Source organism: Bacillus rossius, chromosome 5, assembly GCF_032445375.1.
Source record: "Bacillus rossius redtenbacheri isolate Brsri chromosome 5, Brsri_v3, whole genome shotgun sequence".
In the NCBI taxonomy this organism is placed as follows: Eukaryota; Metazoa; Arthropoda; class Insecta; order Phasmatodea; family Bacillidae; genus Bacillus; species Bacillus rossius.
This window is the reverse complement of record NC_086333.1, coordinates 38,795,857-38,810,252: the sequence shown is the minus strand read 5'-3', so window position 1 is coordinate 38,810,252 and position 14,396 is coordinate 38,795,857. Positions and strand designations below refer to the sequence as shown.

At 38.3% G+C, this 14,396-nt stretch overlaps 1 protein-coding gene across 2 annotated transcripts in view; it reads right to left on the bottom strand.

Annotated features, from left to right (window-relative positions):
• The window catches only part of LOC134531727 (spermatogenesis-associated protein 20), a 155,207-nt gene that overhangs the window by 126,984 nt on the left and 13,827 nt on the right, over positions 1-14,396 (bottom strand). The window contains exons 4-5 of one of the 2 annotated variants that reach the window (XM_063367570.1): positions 13,565-13,708; positions 5,032-5,376 (exon numbers count right to left, since the gene is read on the bottom strand). In XM_063367570.1, coding sequence (XP_063223640.1) covers positions 5,032-5,376; positions 13,565-13,708 — 489 coding nt within the window. Of the gene's footprint in view, positions 1-5,031; positions 5,377-13,365; positions 13,513-13,564; positions 13,709-14,396 lie in introns of both variants that reach the window. The other variant, XM_063367569.1, reaches the window with a different exon arrangement.

Here is a 14,396-nt window from a genome sequence, read left to right as displayed (position 1 = left end):
CTCTACAGCTAGTAAAATAAAAGAGAGAGAGAGAGAGAGAGAGAGAGAGAGAAAGAGAGAGAGAAAATGTTGACACCAGTCCCCCCCTACCACTTCCTTCGCTTCTTCACAGCTGCTACCGGTGAGTCATCTACTCCGTGTCACATTCCTGCCTGCCTCCCTTCCTCCCGCCCACGTACCAGTTGTGACGATACAGCGCTTCATTATCTTCCCTCTACACAGCAGAGTTTAAGTATTTTCCTGACGCATCACCACACATCAATTTAAATAATCAGGTACCACAAAATGTTAGTAAAATTTATTTATGGGAAAAAAAATTTCAAATTTTTTTTTTCTTTGGAATTTGTTGCAAAAATCGTGGTGCGCGCTATACACGAGGGCGCGCTATACACGAGTAAATACGGTATATATATATATATTTTAAGTAATGGCACAAGAGTTTACCCAGTTAGCAGGAACACTGTCAGTTATTAGATCTTTGGAATACTGCAGTTAAGTGATGGTATGAAAAAAAGCAAGTCAATATATCTTTTCTAATGACTCTTTACATAACACACCATTGCTCTGCAAAACCTTGTTCCCTTCTTTCTGTGATTGCTCGCACAAAGAAGTTAGATGTACTGAATTAATTCAATATTGATTTTTTGGTAGCTATTGACAGCAATTTTGAACAATACAAATAATACAAATAGCAAAGTAATAAATTTACTTGTCATGAAAAGTACTAGTGAAATAGTGTAACAAGTTAAAAATATCAAACTTGATGAGGCATCTATAAACAATGGTTTCTTAGGTTTATATATAATATATTTTGGGTGATGTTTTGCGAGACTGACAAGCAAACAAGCAGTACATACCAGAGCATGCCTAATATAAGCATTAGTACTTTTAATGGCAATTTTTAACTGCACAATGATAAAAACAACAGTTAAGTTTAAATATAATGTCACTCCTTAAAGGGCAGACCACAGCTATGAACACAAATATTAGTGTTTGCATTTTCATTGCAAGAAATCTTTCTTCGACAGTTGGAGTTCTGGGTGTTAAACTTTCTCGGGGTACTTAAAGCAACGTAAATTTAACTAAACTTTGTTACAGTATTATGCTGGCCACATTCCTTACAATGAATCATAAATTTAGGGATTTATTCTTTCAATGGTTTTTGCATTTCTTTCTGATGTTTTGAAAATATAATGCCCATATTAAAATAACTCAAACCGACTCACTGACATTATACTCACATAATAAATTATACAGTAGAACCCTGTTATAACGAATCTGAAGGGAGTAGTTTTTATGTTCACTATAGAGGGGAAACTTTATATCTGGGAAAACTTTTATATTGACAATACATACTCAAAAGCAAAATCTTAACTACACATTGGCCTAAGCCAAGAAAAAAATGAATGAAAATACTCAAAGCAACAGTTTTATGAGCAAATGCAGATATTTTTAATGCACTACACATGTACAAACTTTCTATTAATGGTTCTTCGACATCAGCGTATTTTCCATTTTTCAGGCATTTAATACTCTGTGACGTATTCACAGCTTGAGAAAGAAGATTGTTCAGCTTGTTTAATATTGTACTTAATGTGGATGTTGCAATTCCCAGTTCCTTTGCTATTAACACAAGCGGGACAGTGGGGTTGGAGTCTATCTTTTCAATAATATCCAGTTTATCTCGCACATATAATGCCTTATGTTTTATACCGCGTTTTTCATCCCTTTTTATGTACATATTTCTTATTGAAGCACATTTGCAGCTTAGTAACATGAAATTCCTTTGACCGTCAAAAGTAAATAAACGAAAAATAACAAGTTTGGCGCATCAAAGATCACTACGTATCATTTAGTATCGCAGTTGCTAAAGCTGGAACAAAATTTTCTCACTTTCTATGGAAAAATTTAGTCCACAGAGTTCTATCTAGTAGTAGTCTTTCGAACCTTACTCGATCAAAATGTCTGAAACGTGAACGATAAAAATGAGACGTAAAAATATTGAATTTGCTGCTATAATGTACATACGTATTTGTGTGGTGTTAATTTATGTTTAATTTTGATAACATAAAAAATGTACACGCGTTCGCCCATTCTTTAACTATGCAGGGAAAACTATTTTTTATTTTCACCAAACTGATCACCATCTTTGGCTACACGTAGCCTACCAAACCCACTCGAATACAACTTGTTTATAATATGAACAGTGGACAATCGAGTAGCGTATTGCGGAGAAAAACCTCAATGTGATCCAGAATAGACGTTTTGTGAAAAAACTTGTAATTATATGAAAATATTTGAGATAAATGTGCATTATGTTGGCAAAATTTGTTCGTGGTACACAGGAAAACATATCAACATTGACAAAAGTTGTGCGCTATATCCAATAAATTAATACATAACCTCACATCATTTTGCCAGGACCGAGACGGAAATTCACAATAAACGGGAATTCATTATAGGCGGGTTCACTATAAACGGGTTCTACTGTATATTGTTTCAGGTGTAATGAACTTTGACAGTTTTAACTGGTGTCACGTATTCACAACGAAGTTCAAACAATCATCCACCGTGGCCCCTGGCAGAAGTATAGTTATAATTATACTACAAGCTGTACAATTATTTTAATTAATCCTCAGCCTTCCCACCAATGTGGTAATTTTCCCAATTTTAAGTGTGTGTGTCACGTTTTGAAACTATGAGGGAAGCTTTCAACACTAAGAAGAGCAAATAATTACTCTATGTGAGCCAAATTAAAAAATAAACTCTTTTTAATTTATTTCTAAGAGCTAATATGATTTTTAAACGAGTTTTCTTTATTTGAAAACAATTTTATACATATACTATTTAAATAAACACTCTTTAACAATATTAAGGGTCACTGAATGGATGAATGAATGGATGAATGGATGCATGGATGGATACGTAGCTGGATGCATGGATGGATACGTGGATGGATGCGTGGATGGATACATGGATGGATGCATGGATGAATGCATGGATGAATGCATGGATGCATGATTGCATTCATGGATGATGGATGCATGGTATGCCACCAATTATCATTTTTTGGCACAATTTTAAATTTGAATTTTTGAACCATAATTTTACCAGTAATTTTATAACTAAAACTTGAACTTTTCCGCTCTCTGCACACTCCCACTTAATCTTTGTCAGGCTAGTCTCCCCAATCCGTTCCCAGCGCCAGATCTGATTTTTGCAGAGTCTTTGCCAGCCAGCATGTGGGCTCGACTTATCCCCGCTTTGATGCACGCCCGTCGCCTGTTATTCTCCCTGAAGCCGTGACAAGAACTGCTATGCCCTGCAAGCTATCAGAGCAACTCAGTTCTAAGATCCCTCCTGATGCAAGCACTCCATGGCATGATCACGAGTCAGTTTCCCCAACGTCCCGTCACGTCTCCGGGCTCTGTAGAGCTAGTTTCCCACCGTCGTTGCAGTTTCCAAGTCTCCCCCCCCCCCTCTTCCCCAGAAGCCCTCAGTACAATGATCGGCCACTAACCCCGGCCTACGTCAAGGCTAGCCATCCATAGGTATCCAAAAGTACCGCCTCTGACCTATAGCGGTGGAGGTAGCAACTGCTGTGAGTCTCGAGCAAACTTAGCCTGCCTCCTGGAGACTCACACCACAAGCAGTGCTCTGTAATTCTTTTGCAAGCCACCAGAGCGCACCACTAGTCTCCTCCATAAGCCCCATACTTTCGAAGTAGCTTCGTGCGAGATATGCACAAGTCGATTTGTATTCTATTTCGACCACCAGCCAAGAGATTGCGTTCCGCTCATGCAGCTAACAACAACGTCGAGATATCGAGGCAGGTGTTTCTTTGCCACCCACTTGCAAATCTTTGGAACCTTTCCGTCCGGAAGCCGAAGTCCCCCCCTTTCTTTCGAAAGCAAGCACCTGTTTTTAGTCACTCCTGCCACGCAGAGATTTCGCCCCACGCTATCAGACTGACCACTTCGCATCCTCGGCCAGCCCACAGCACTTCTGCCATCATACAAGAATGTAGTCATCTCGTAAAGGGAAGTTTTTTTTTTTTTAGACATTAATTAGTCAGTCTTCATTCCATATAGAAATAGTCATATTTTGCTAAATTCTAATTTCTATCAATGATGAGTTCGTCCGCATAAACCGCGCTTGTTCGGGACTGTTTTCGCTCACCTCCCAGCGGGCACACGTTCTGAGTGCTACGAGCAACACCCTGTTTAGGTGAGTTTCGACTACATTAGTATCCCCCAACCATCTCCATTTTTGTGAGCATTTTTGCTTGTTTAATGACTGTCTGTGATCCAGGTCTAATCATGTGGGATTCAGCTTGTTCACAGACAGGGTTCAAGAGCCGGAGCAAGCATGGCCACCGCATGCTTTCTTTTCCCTGTCCTCGGACTCAGGACTGCTATGGCGCCCTGATAGTCCAACTGCAGCATGAAACATCATCTTCGGCGACCTAGTTCCAAACATCATATTTCCAAATTCTTTGTTAGACCTCCAGCATGCCAAAATGTGATAATTAGAGAACTTTAATTACACGACGTGCCAATCATTAGAATCCTGGGATTGTTTATTCTTATTGTTAATTGTTTATTTTTATTGTTAACTATGGTGTAAGTCATCTCATAATATTTTTACAAAGGGTCGACCTTACGAACCAATATTAACCTAATTTGCGTATTAGCCACCACTGTAATGGCTAACGAATAATGCATCAGTCAAATTATGTATGTCAAGGAACTAACTTCTTTATCATGTTTATTGTTATAATGTTTTGTTGGCTCAGTTTCCAGTAACTATAAAAGTAAAATAAATAAGTGCACAGATATAGAAAAAATTGCATTTGTTATTTATGTATTTGAAACTAAAAGATCCAAAAACTCCCAAAATGTACCCAGGGACGGTAGCAATGGATGGATGGATGGATGGATGGATGGATGGATTAATGAATGAATTGATGGATTAATTAATTAACTAATGAATGGAATGAATGAATGTAAAAGGTGATGTTAAGGACCACACCTGTGAAACGTGATCGTGGATACCCCCCTTTGCCATCATCTTCAAGGTGTGCAGGCACATGTCCAGTGCTCTCTTGCCAGCCTCAGAGTCAGGCTCACGCCCATACACGTGGAACAGGAAGTTGAAGTTGACTGGCTGAGGGAACTTGGGCGCCAGCCCAAAGCCGCCGAACTGGGGCTCAAAGCTTCGAGACAGCTGCTCCAAGCACTTCTCCCCGCAGTCGGGACTTGGAACGGAGTTGGCGAGAGAGGACAGCGCCAGCGGGACGTCCAAGGTGGTTGTCTTCTTTAGCACATCGATCACTTTGGCTCCAGACTCCGCAAACTTCTGGCGGTTGTCCTTCCACTAGGAAAACACAAAAGAAATAAAAAAACTTATATCTCCCAATAAAAGTTTTATTGTGGATTTTGAGTGCTAACCAAACTGCCATCACTATATGTACATAGACACATACTTGTCACATTACAGAACTCACAAACCACATAAATAAATATACTAAGAATACATATACACATATATAACCATACATAGGTACACCTATCCCTCACTTAGCACGTCTTCAGATTGCGCGGATTCATTTAGCGCGATGTGAATTTCACTGCCCCAGTCTTGAATAGCATGTCTGTAAATTTCAGTTAGCACGAAATCTAGGCAGGCAAAAAAAAAGAGTCGTGCACGATGCCACGAAGTCTGTTTCAACTTCTGTAAACAACAGATGTGCCGTGGGATACAGTTAGGCAAACAAGGGAGGAAGAGATGCGTGCACAGGTCTGTCTATGCTATCGGCTGTTGTACAAACATCAGCTATGGCAAGTTAAATTGCGGCTATGAAGTGTAAAGGACCAAATGTTTTTACGTCCGCGCAAATGCCGCCGTGCCGTACCGTTGTCGCCTGGACATAAACTGGATACGTGGAACTCAATATAGCCAGTGGCAGGGAATTCACTCTAACAAAAGAAACGTCTGCCCATTCATCTGCCGTAACTGTACGTGCTTGATCACTCATAATGCATCGTGTTCAAGTATTTGAGACAAAACTAGAAGTATTACAGGGCGCAGATTGTCATGAAGGCAACGCTTATGTGGTCGCACTTTAGTTTTAAGCGAGTCAACTGTGCACACAATCGTACGAATTAAGGACTCTTACCAAAAGTTTATATAAGTCTAATGCTGTTGGTTGTGCTAGCAGGAATATATTTGACATTAGACACCGGAACAGAAATGATTCACATGAAAAAAGATTGTTAAAATGAATGTTGCAATGAAAACAATAATCATTGGTCTGACAGGATTGGTGTGAACCAGGTGGTGATATGCGAATAAGTACTTTAATTTTTGAAAAATTAAAATGTAATTATCCGGACAGTAATATTGGTTTTACTGTCAGTAAAAAATTGTTTGGAAAGGTACGCGGCGTGGTTGAAGATCACGCCCGGCCGGGAAAGACAGCCAGCCGACTGACGATAAAGTACATAACCACGTATCTCCCGATACGCTGTGTCATATTTGTCATTCAAAGTGTGATGGGAAGCATATAAAGATTAATGGTGTGACATCTTTATAGTTGAGTGTTAGTCTACGTATTTATATTACGTAAAGTATATATTCCAACACAATTTTGGAACACATTAAATAAAATAGCCTTGCTATTTATGGAAACTAATGCTTCAGAATACGCTATTTCGAATAACACGTACATTTTTAGGAACAAATTAGTCGTGCTAAGTGAGGGATAGGTATACAAACATACACATAGCATTTTATAGGTAAAAAATATTTTCCAATCTCATACTATATTACAGATATAATATTTACAAGACCCAACTAAATGCACACTCAACTACACATCAAACTATGCAATTCTAACAAAATGTTTAAGATGTGAAACCCATTAAATGCAGAATTCATATGAAAAAAAATTATATTTGAAAAATAAATGCATTCAAAAACACTGAAGCTGATGTGGATTGTTTTTTATTAGATGCTTCTTCCACAATCCAGCACTATCATCTAGCCTTCCTTCATTCAACCTCTTTATGTCACCCCAACTTTAGCCAAAGAGTGCTATGTTGGATGTTCCTCAGCTTTTGGAAAAGGCCTCTGCTTAAATTTGGACCGAACAGAGGATACCATATACCTACTCACACAGTAGTTGTCATATTACAGCACACTTAGGCTAGTTTGGTGGCTTTGAATTGTGTACAACCATGTGTTGGGGATGAATTTTTGAACAAACTGTGTATATTCAGCCCATGTGAAGGCAAATTAACAAACAAAGTTTGCGAGGGTTATCTGAAAATTTTCCGACCTCAACATGAAGATGGCAGCACTCGTCCACAAAAATTGGGTAATAAGTGTGCGCATGCTTTGGAATATATTCCCAGAAATTTCAACCATTTTGGGTGCGCATTTGTTTTTTTAACAATTGTTTGCTTGAGTCAATGCGCATGTTTTTGTGGCAATGTAAAATTAAGTATCGAGCTGTCATTAAATATTTGTTTTTGAAAGGTAATACGCCTACACAAATTAAAGATAAGTTGGACGCTGTGAACTGGGACTATACATCATCCTTTACCAAAGTGATATTTTGGGTAACTGAATTCAAACACGGCTGTACCAGCTTGGGTGATGATGAATGTTTGCGACACCAAAAACTGCAAAGGAGGAATCAGTACAAAAAAAGGGCAAACATTGATCCTTTGGCTGGGAAAGTGGTGGTGAGTGTTTTCTAGGATAGTCACTGAATTGTCTTAATAAATTATCTTGGAAAAGGAAAAACATGACTGGAGCATACTACATATCATTACTTGTCAAACTGAAGACAGAAACTGCAGAAAAAATGTTACATTTACAGAAACAAAATTTTTTGTTTCACCAAGATAATGCAACAGCTCATATCTTAGCGGTTGCCATGATGAAAATCTACAAATTGCTGTCTGAACTGCTCAAACACCCTCCTTTCTCACCAGATCTAAACCCAATTGACACTTTTTTTGTTCCCAAGGGTAAAAATTGTATTTCGAGGACAGAGGATTTTGTCGAATGAGTAGGTCATCAACTTTGTACACAACTATTTTGCAGATACTCAAGCAAACAATCATCTTGTTTGGTTCTCAGCTGAATTATAATACAAACATGCTTGTTAAGACCTGAAATGTAAGAGTTTTCAACCTCAAATATATCAGTTCCTTTCATAATATGTTTCACTATTAATGTGCTTTCGTGATTCCGAGTAGTATAAACAATCAAAATGAATTAGTTAATAAACATGTATACATCTTACTTTTAGGTTATTACTTGTTATTGTCATTGTAATATTGACCTTACAGGCAAACAAATTTGTTTGTGAATGAGAACATTGATGTATCAAAGTTATAATTTTAAGATTTGGGGGCTTATAAACTAAAATTTTTTTTGTACATTAGGCTAGGCACAATAGTATCCCGTTTATTGCATTATTGGTGTATCTTTAAGAATTTTGTAATTTATGAGCGATAAGACCAACATAAAAATATGAGTGGTGAAGCCTAAAGAAAGGTCCTTTTTTGCCAAGAAGTGGAAGTATACAAAGATTTAAAAGAATCAGCAAGCAGAGTTTTCGAAAATATTTACTTAACCAACACCAACTACAAGCTATATTAAGACACTAATGGCCTCACCAGGTAGGTGCACTGCAGTGATATATGAAATGTATTTCCAATCAACTCTAAGCTCTCTGCAATTCAAGTGGTATGACATCCACTTGCAACTAAAAGATCTGTCTTACGGGAAGTTTGTTTTCATAAGCGAGGCACAGCCCTGGTGCATACAATGCAATGACACCTCTATGAGCAAGACTCTAAATTGGCATGCAGTATTTACATCGGGAATATAAAACACTCAAAATGTCTAAGTGTATTTCAGTTACTGCAGCCTGAAATTGAAAAGCCACGTAAGCTGGTTTGTAGGGTTCTTGTCCATAAATCATTCTGCAGATTTAACTCTAGAAAACAAATTCTCACGTGAGTAGGTACTGAAGTACACAGCTGCCATTCTGAAAGTATATGGCAATGATCATAGGATAAAATAATCTGTTTGAATACAAGTTTTTTAAAGTACCAAGGGTAGTACAACTTTGCACTTGGCTTTCAGTTCAAGATTGCTTTGCAATTCTACAAGCCCCATTTAAAATTATTCTTCAGCTAAGTCCACATCAGAGTTCAATCAAGTATTTTAATCTTTTTTGTGAGCTTTGAAATCAGAAAATTGTTCGGTCACCAAATACCCATCTCAGAAATGACACTTTTTTAGTCCCTCTCAAAGGCAATTGAGCTTAATATTTAGTTGTGATAAATGCTGTATTTTGCAGTCCAACAGTCGAACATAAATTTCAAGCATCTTGACAGCAGACTGCTTAGTTGCAGACTGCACAAATGCACTCTGTGATTTTTTAGCTGCATTTCATTTTTGACTGCAGACTGTAGACTGCTGACTGCGCTTTGTGATGACGGAGGAGCTGTAAACTCAATACACGGGATTGAAACTTGAATGAATTGCCTAACTGAGAAGAGAATGGGTCTGACTACTATGCCACTATGACCCTTTCACCAGGCAACAGATATTGCAAATGCATGGCTGCTTCAATACCCCAGCTAGTTCAGATGAACAGCGCCAAACCGCCACAATTATAGCCTCTGTATTGGTACACAGTTATCTCATCTACTCCTGCAATAGAATATAATGTTCTGCCACAGCCCTCGCGGTGGGCTGAACACGATGAAACCTCCCAAGGCCAAACCCACAAACATAATTATTTGTCTTTTTCCTGACTACTCCAGATCTCTAATAATTTTTCACTGACCAAAATATATACTATTTCTATATAAATCAACCAATATAACTTTCTGCACTACTTTTTAACCTTTTATAGTTTTTCCTTATAGAGTCTTCAATTTTGTGAGAAAAATATTTTTTAAAAAAATAGCTTGGAAAAGTATGTACAAAGTGACTTTTTTTACATCAAATTTAAAGGCACCAACACAGATAGACTAGATGTCACAAGCCGTAGAGTACAACTGTGCTCAAAAATACTTGCCACAACTGCATTGCAAAATAACAAAGACTCACTCCAAATACAATATTCATAGACAGTTAACAGATTATAGACAGAGAAGATGCATTTGTCTAATCTTTTCATTTAAATTTCCTGACCTATTTCTGTGTCTATTACCTAATTTTTCTACATATTTTAAATTTCCTATTTTAGGTATTCCCTGAAATCCCTAATGCTAGACACCCATAGTTGAAATGTGCTCACAAACTGCACAACCTGATGTTGAAACACCTCTTCTTATATAATGAACTAAGATTTTTAATTTCCAGAAACTTCTGCAATACAGAGAATATCCTTACTGACTCACTGGCAAATAAAACTATAGCCTAGATGATTTTATTACAAAACACTAAATAAGAAAATCAAATAAACAATAAAAATACAGTAGAGTCTCGCTAATTCGGACCCCGCTAGTCCGGACATCCGGTTAATCCGGACGGATATAAAAAATACGTAAATGATGAATAAGAATATTGTGACAAAGGAAAATAAGAAAATATATTTGTAAGAGAGGGTCCTCTTGCCCTCAGTAGCCGGGAGTATTACCGCTAGTTTTCCGCTCATCGTCTTTTCCAAGAAGTGACTCACTCTATCTATACCTGCGAGTTGTTTTGTTTTGTTCCCTTCAGTCGATGGTTACTCGTGCTGGTGACAAGTGTTTGTGACAGTTTAATTTTATTCAGTGCGAGCATTGTATTGTGTACACTTATTAAGAGCAACGTAATGGCTACTAAACGTAAGAAAGTGACTGTAACTATGGAGCAAAAACTCCAAGCCTTATTTCGTATTGATGCGGGTGAATCATTAACTAGAATCGCGCAAGATCTAGGAGTGGGAAAACAAACTGTTTCTGATTGGAAAAAAAATCGGAAAGAAATTGAAGATTTTTGTGCTAAAATGGTGAGTAAGGACAGTCTGGGTAACAGAAGCACGTTAAAAAAACCAAAAAATTAAACTTTAGATGAGGCTTTGTACATTTGGTTTTGCCAACAACGTGAACAAGGCGTTCCGCTGTCGGGCGTAACATTACAAGCGTTCGCGCTCAAACTCAATGAAAAATTAAAAGGTGACCCTGCTTTTACTGCCAGGGTGGGATGGTTATCTCGTTGGAAAGATCGACACGGTATTCGTGAACTTAGTGTAAGTGGTGAAATGTTGTCAGGTGACAATAGTGCAAGTGAAGACTTTAAAGTAAAATTTGAAAAGTTTGTTAAAGATGAAAACTTAGAGCCTTGCCAAGTGTTTAACGCTGATGAAACGGGATTAAATTACAAAATGCTTCCAAAAAAAACATTAGCATCAAAATTGGATTCTGTAGCCAAAGGTCATAAGGTAAAAAAAGAAAGAGTAACTTTGCTTCCTTGTAGTAATGCTTCTGGCAACTTGAAAATTCCACTATTGGTTATAGGCAAATCGGCTAAGCCTAGGGCCCTTAAAAATCTTAATAGAAATGCTCTTCCAGCCCAGTACACTTCACAAAAATCAGCATGGATGGACAGCAAAATTTTTAAAGCTTGGTTTTTTGAAACATTTGTTCCTAAAACAAAAAAGTTTTTGAGAGATGAAAACCGCCCAGAAAAAGCTGTGTTGTTAATTGATAATGCACCATGCCACTCGAGTGAAGAATAATTGCGAGACGGTGAAATTTTCGTAAAATTTCTGCCACCAAACGTGACTGCTTTGATACAACCAATGGATCAAGGGGTGATTGAAGCAATAAAACGGCGATATAGGAAAAAAATGATCATGTTTCTTTTAGAGCAACAAGAAGCAGACCCGTCAGCTAACTTAATGGATCATATTAAGAAAGTGACAATGAAGACTGTCATTTACTTGGTCGCAGAAGCATGGGAAGAAATTAAGCCGTCAACTCTTCAAAAAAGCTGGAAAAATTTGTGGCCAAGCATTTCACAGGAAAAACAGGGACAAGACGAAACTCAACCAACTTCAACTAGCTTTGATTTTGTACATGTTTTTCAACAGTTGGAGGGTTGTGCCAACATAGAGGAGAATGACATATCAGAATGGATTAACGATGACAACGGTATTGGTCATCAAATGTTAAGTGAAGATGAAATCGTGGAGGCATGCATTGCAAACACAGCAACTGAAATAGACAGTTCGGAAGATGTCGATGGAGGTACGGAGGAATCAGCTGGCCCAACTCATGGCAAAGTGACTACAATGCTGGAGGGGTTGCTGAGTTACTTTGAGAAGCAAAGCGACACAACGTCTGCTGAGCTACTGACGTTGAGGCGCCTACGAGATCACACGGCAAAACGACGGCAATCTTCTTTAAAACAAAAGAATATTACAGACTTTTTCGAGTAAATTAATTGTTTTTAAACTTTAATTGTTTTATACTTTTTAATTACATGTAGGTATGTACAATACATATTATTGTTTTATATATGTTACATACATATGTATATAGTTTCTTAAGTACCTTATAATAAAACGCAGTTGATTTTTAAGCATAAAGATTTTTTATTTAGCCTATAAAACTTGTTTTTGATACATTTTAAAGTTGATTACGGATGATCCGGACTTTCGGTGATCCGGACAGGGTCCGGTCCGGTCAAGTCCGGATTAGTGAGACTCTACTGTACTGCCAATGTTTACTCTAATTCAGATTTATACAGCAGTTTCCTGGGGGAGATCATTTATTTTAAAGCTTTAAAATCCTTGAGGTACACCCAAACCAATCTTGGTTAATGATTTTTGTACCACACACAACACAATTACAGTTCCTCTTTGAAACAACATGTAAACTAAAAGACTTAAATATTTCCGTTAAGAACTGGTACCTATTATTTAAAATAAATACATAACTTCCCTTGAACAAATTAATAATAATAATAATAATAATAATAATAATAATAATAATAATAATAATGACAGTTTTCACTATAATCATCATTATTATCTAATATCATTTTTGTGGTAATCAATAAATATTACATTTGCAATCCTAGTTTTCAAAGAATCTACATAAACAAAAATAAAAATTAGAATTACAAAATTAATTATTTATTACAAAAATGTCAAGCTAATAATATAAGAAACTAAATACCTAATATACAATTGTACAATCTAACAGCGGTATGATACATCGGGTTTGAAATGTCTAAGGGTTGGGGCTTCAAGACGTGCATACGGTCGGGCAAGGGGGAGGACGGGCGAGTGGCTACCATGCAGACACGCGGGGGGGAGGGGGGTGTCGGCGTGCAGGGCCCCGGTACCTGCGAGGACAAGATGCCGAGAAGCGATTTGAACCCCGGCTGACCGTAGTAGCGATCAACAGGAGGGAAGTACGTGCCCCCGAACACTGGCGTCAGCTCGGGCGTGAGCCACACGCTCATCGGCCAGCCGCCCCCGCCCGACGTCGCCTGGACATTCAGAGAGCAGAGAGGGGAGCGTTAGGGGGGGGGAGGCACACACCTGCTGGACCACCCGCAGCAGCATGGTGCGGAACCCGGGTCTGTGCCACTGGTCCTCCGGAGGGAAGTACGTCCCTCCCATGATGGGCTGCAGGGCGGGGGTCAAGAACACACTCATGGGCCACCCACCGTGGCCCGACGTCGCCTGAAAACCATGCAAGCATCACAGTTTCTGCGTGCAAGCAAGCACAAACTATTGTTTACCACTAGTAGCTTACAGCTTAACATGAGCTATTGCTAAACTAGCAGGAGCTGAATACTCCATCCTAATAATCAAGTAGGTAACAATCTGCCAGGTTAAATCAATTACATAGCTGGTTAAATTTACAAAGGATAAGCCAAATTAATGCAGCAAGGAATTTTTTGAAGTCTACAGAGGTAATGACAAATTATTGTTGCGAGATAATTTTTTTTAAATTTATTAATTCTGTTTGAATTTTTTTTTTTTTTTTCATTCCTCTCCTTTGGTCAGACACAGGTTGGGTCACTTTAGCGTGGGAATGTAGGGGTCTGCTGTGCTGGAAATAATGCAGTGTTGCTTGGCTGTGTTTGCCTTGGAGTGTGACGTGTCTATTTTTGGTGTGGCCAGCTGACAACGCTTTGCATCGTGGGTTTGGGGTGATCTAACGCAAGCAGTGTTTTGTTTTCTTTCTGTAACAGCTAACTGCATGTCGATCATGCAACTGGCTGAACGGGAAAGTGTTCAACCTAGTGGGCTTTGTTTGTACGACGTTGATACTTCATTCGGGAGTGGCAACAAGAAACACCACACGGACAAATTGTTTTGCTAATTTTTCCTGTTGTTGTTTGTGGTTGGATTTAAAAGAGGTCTT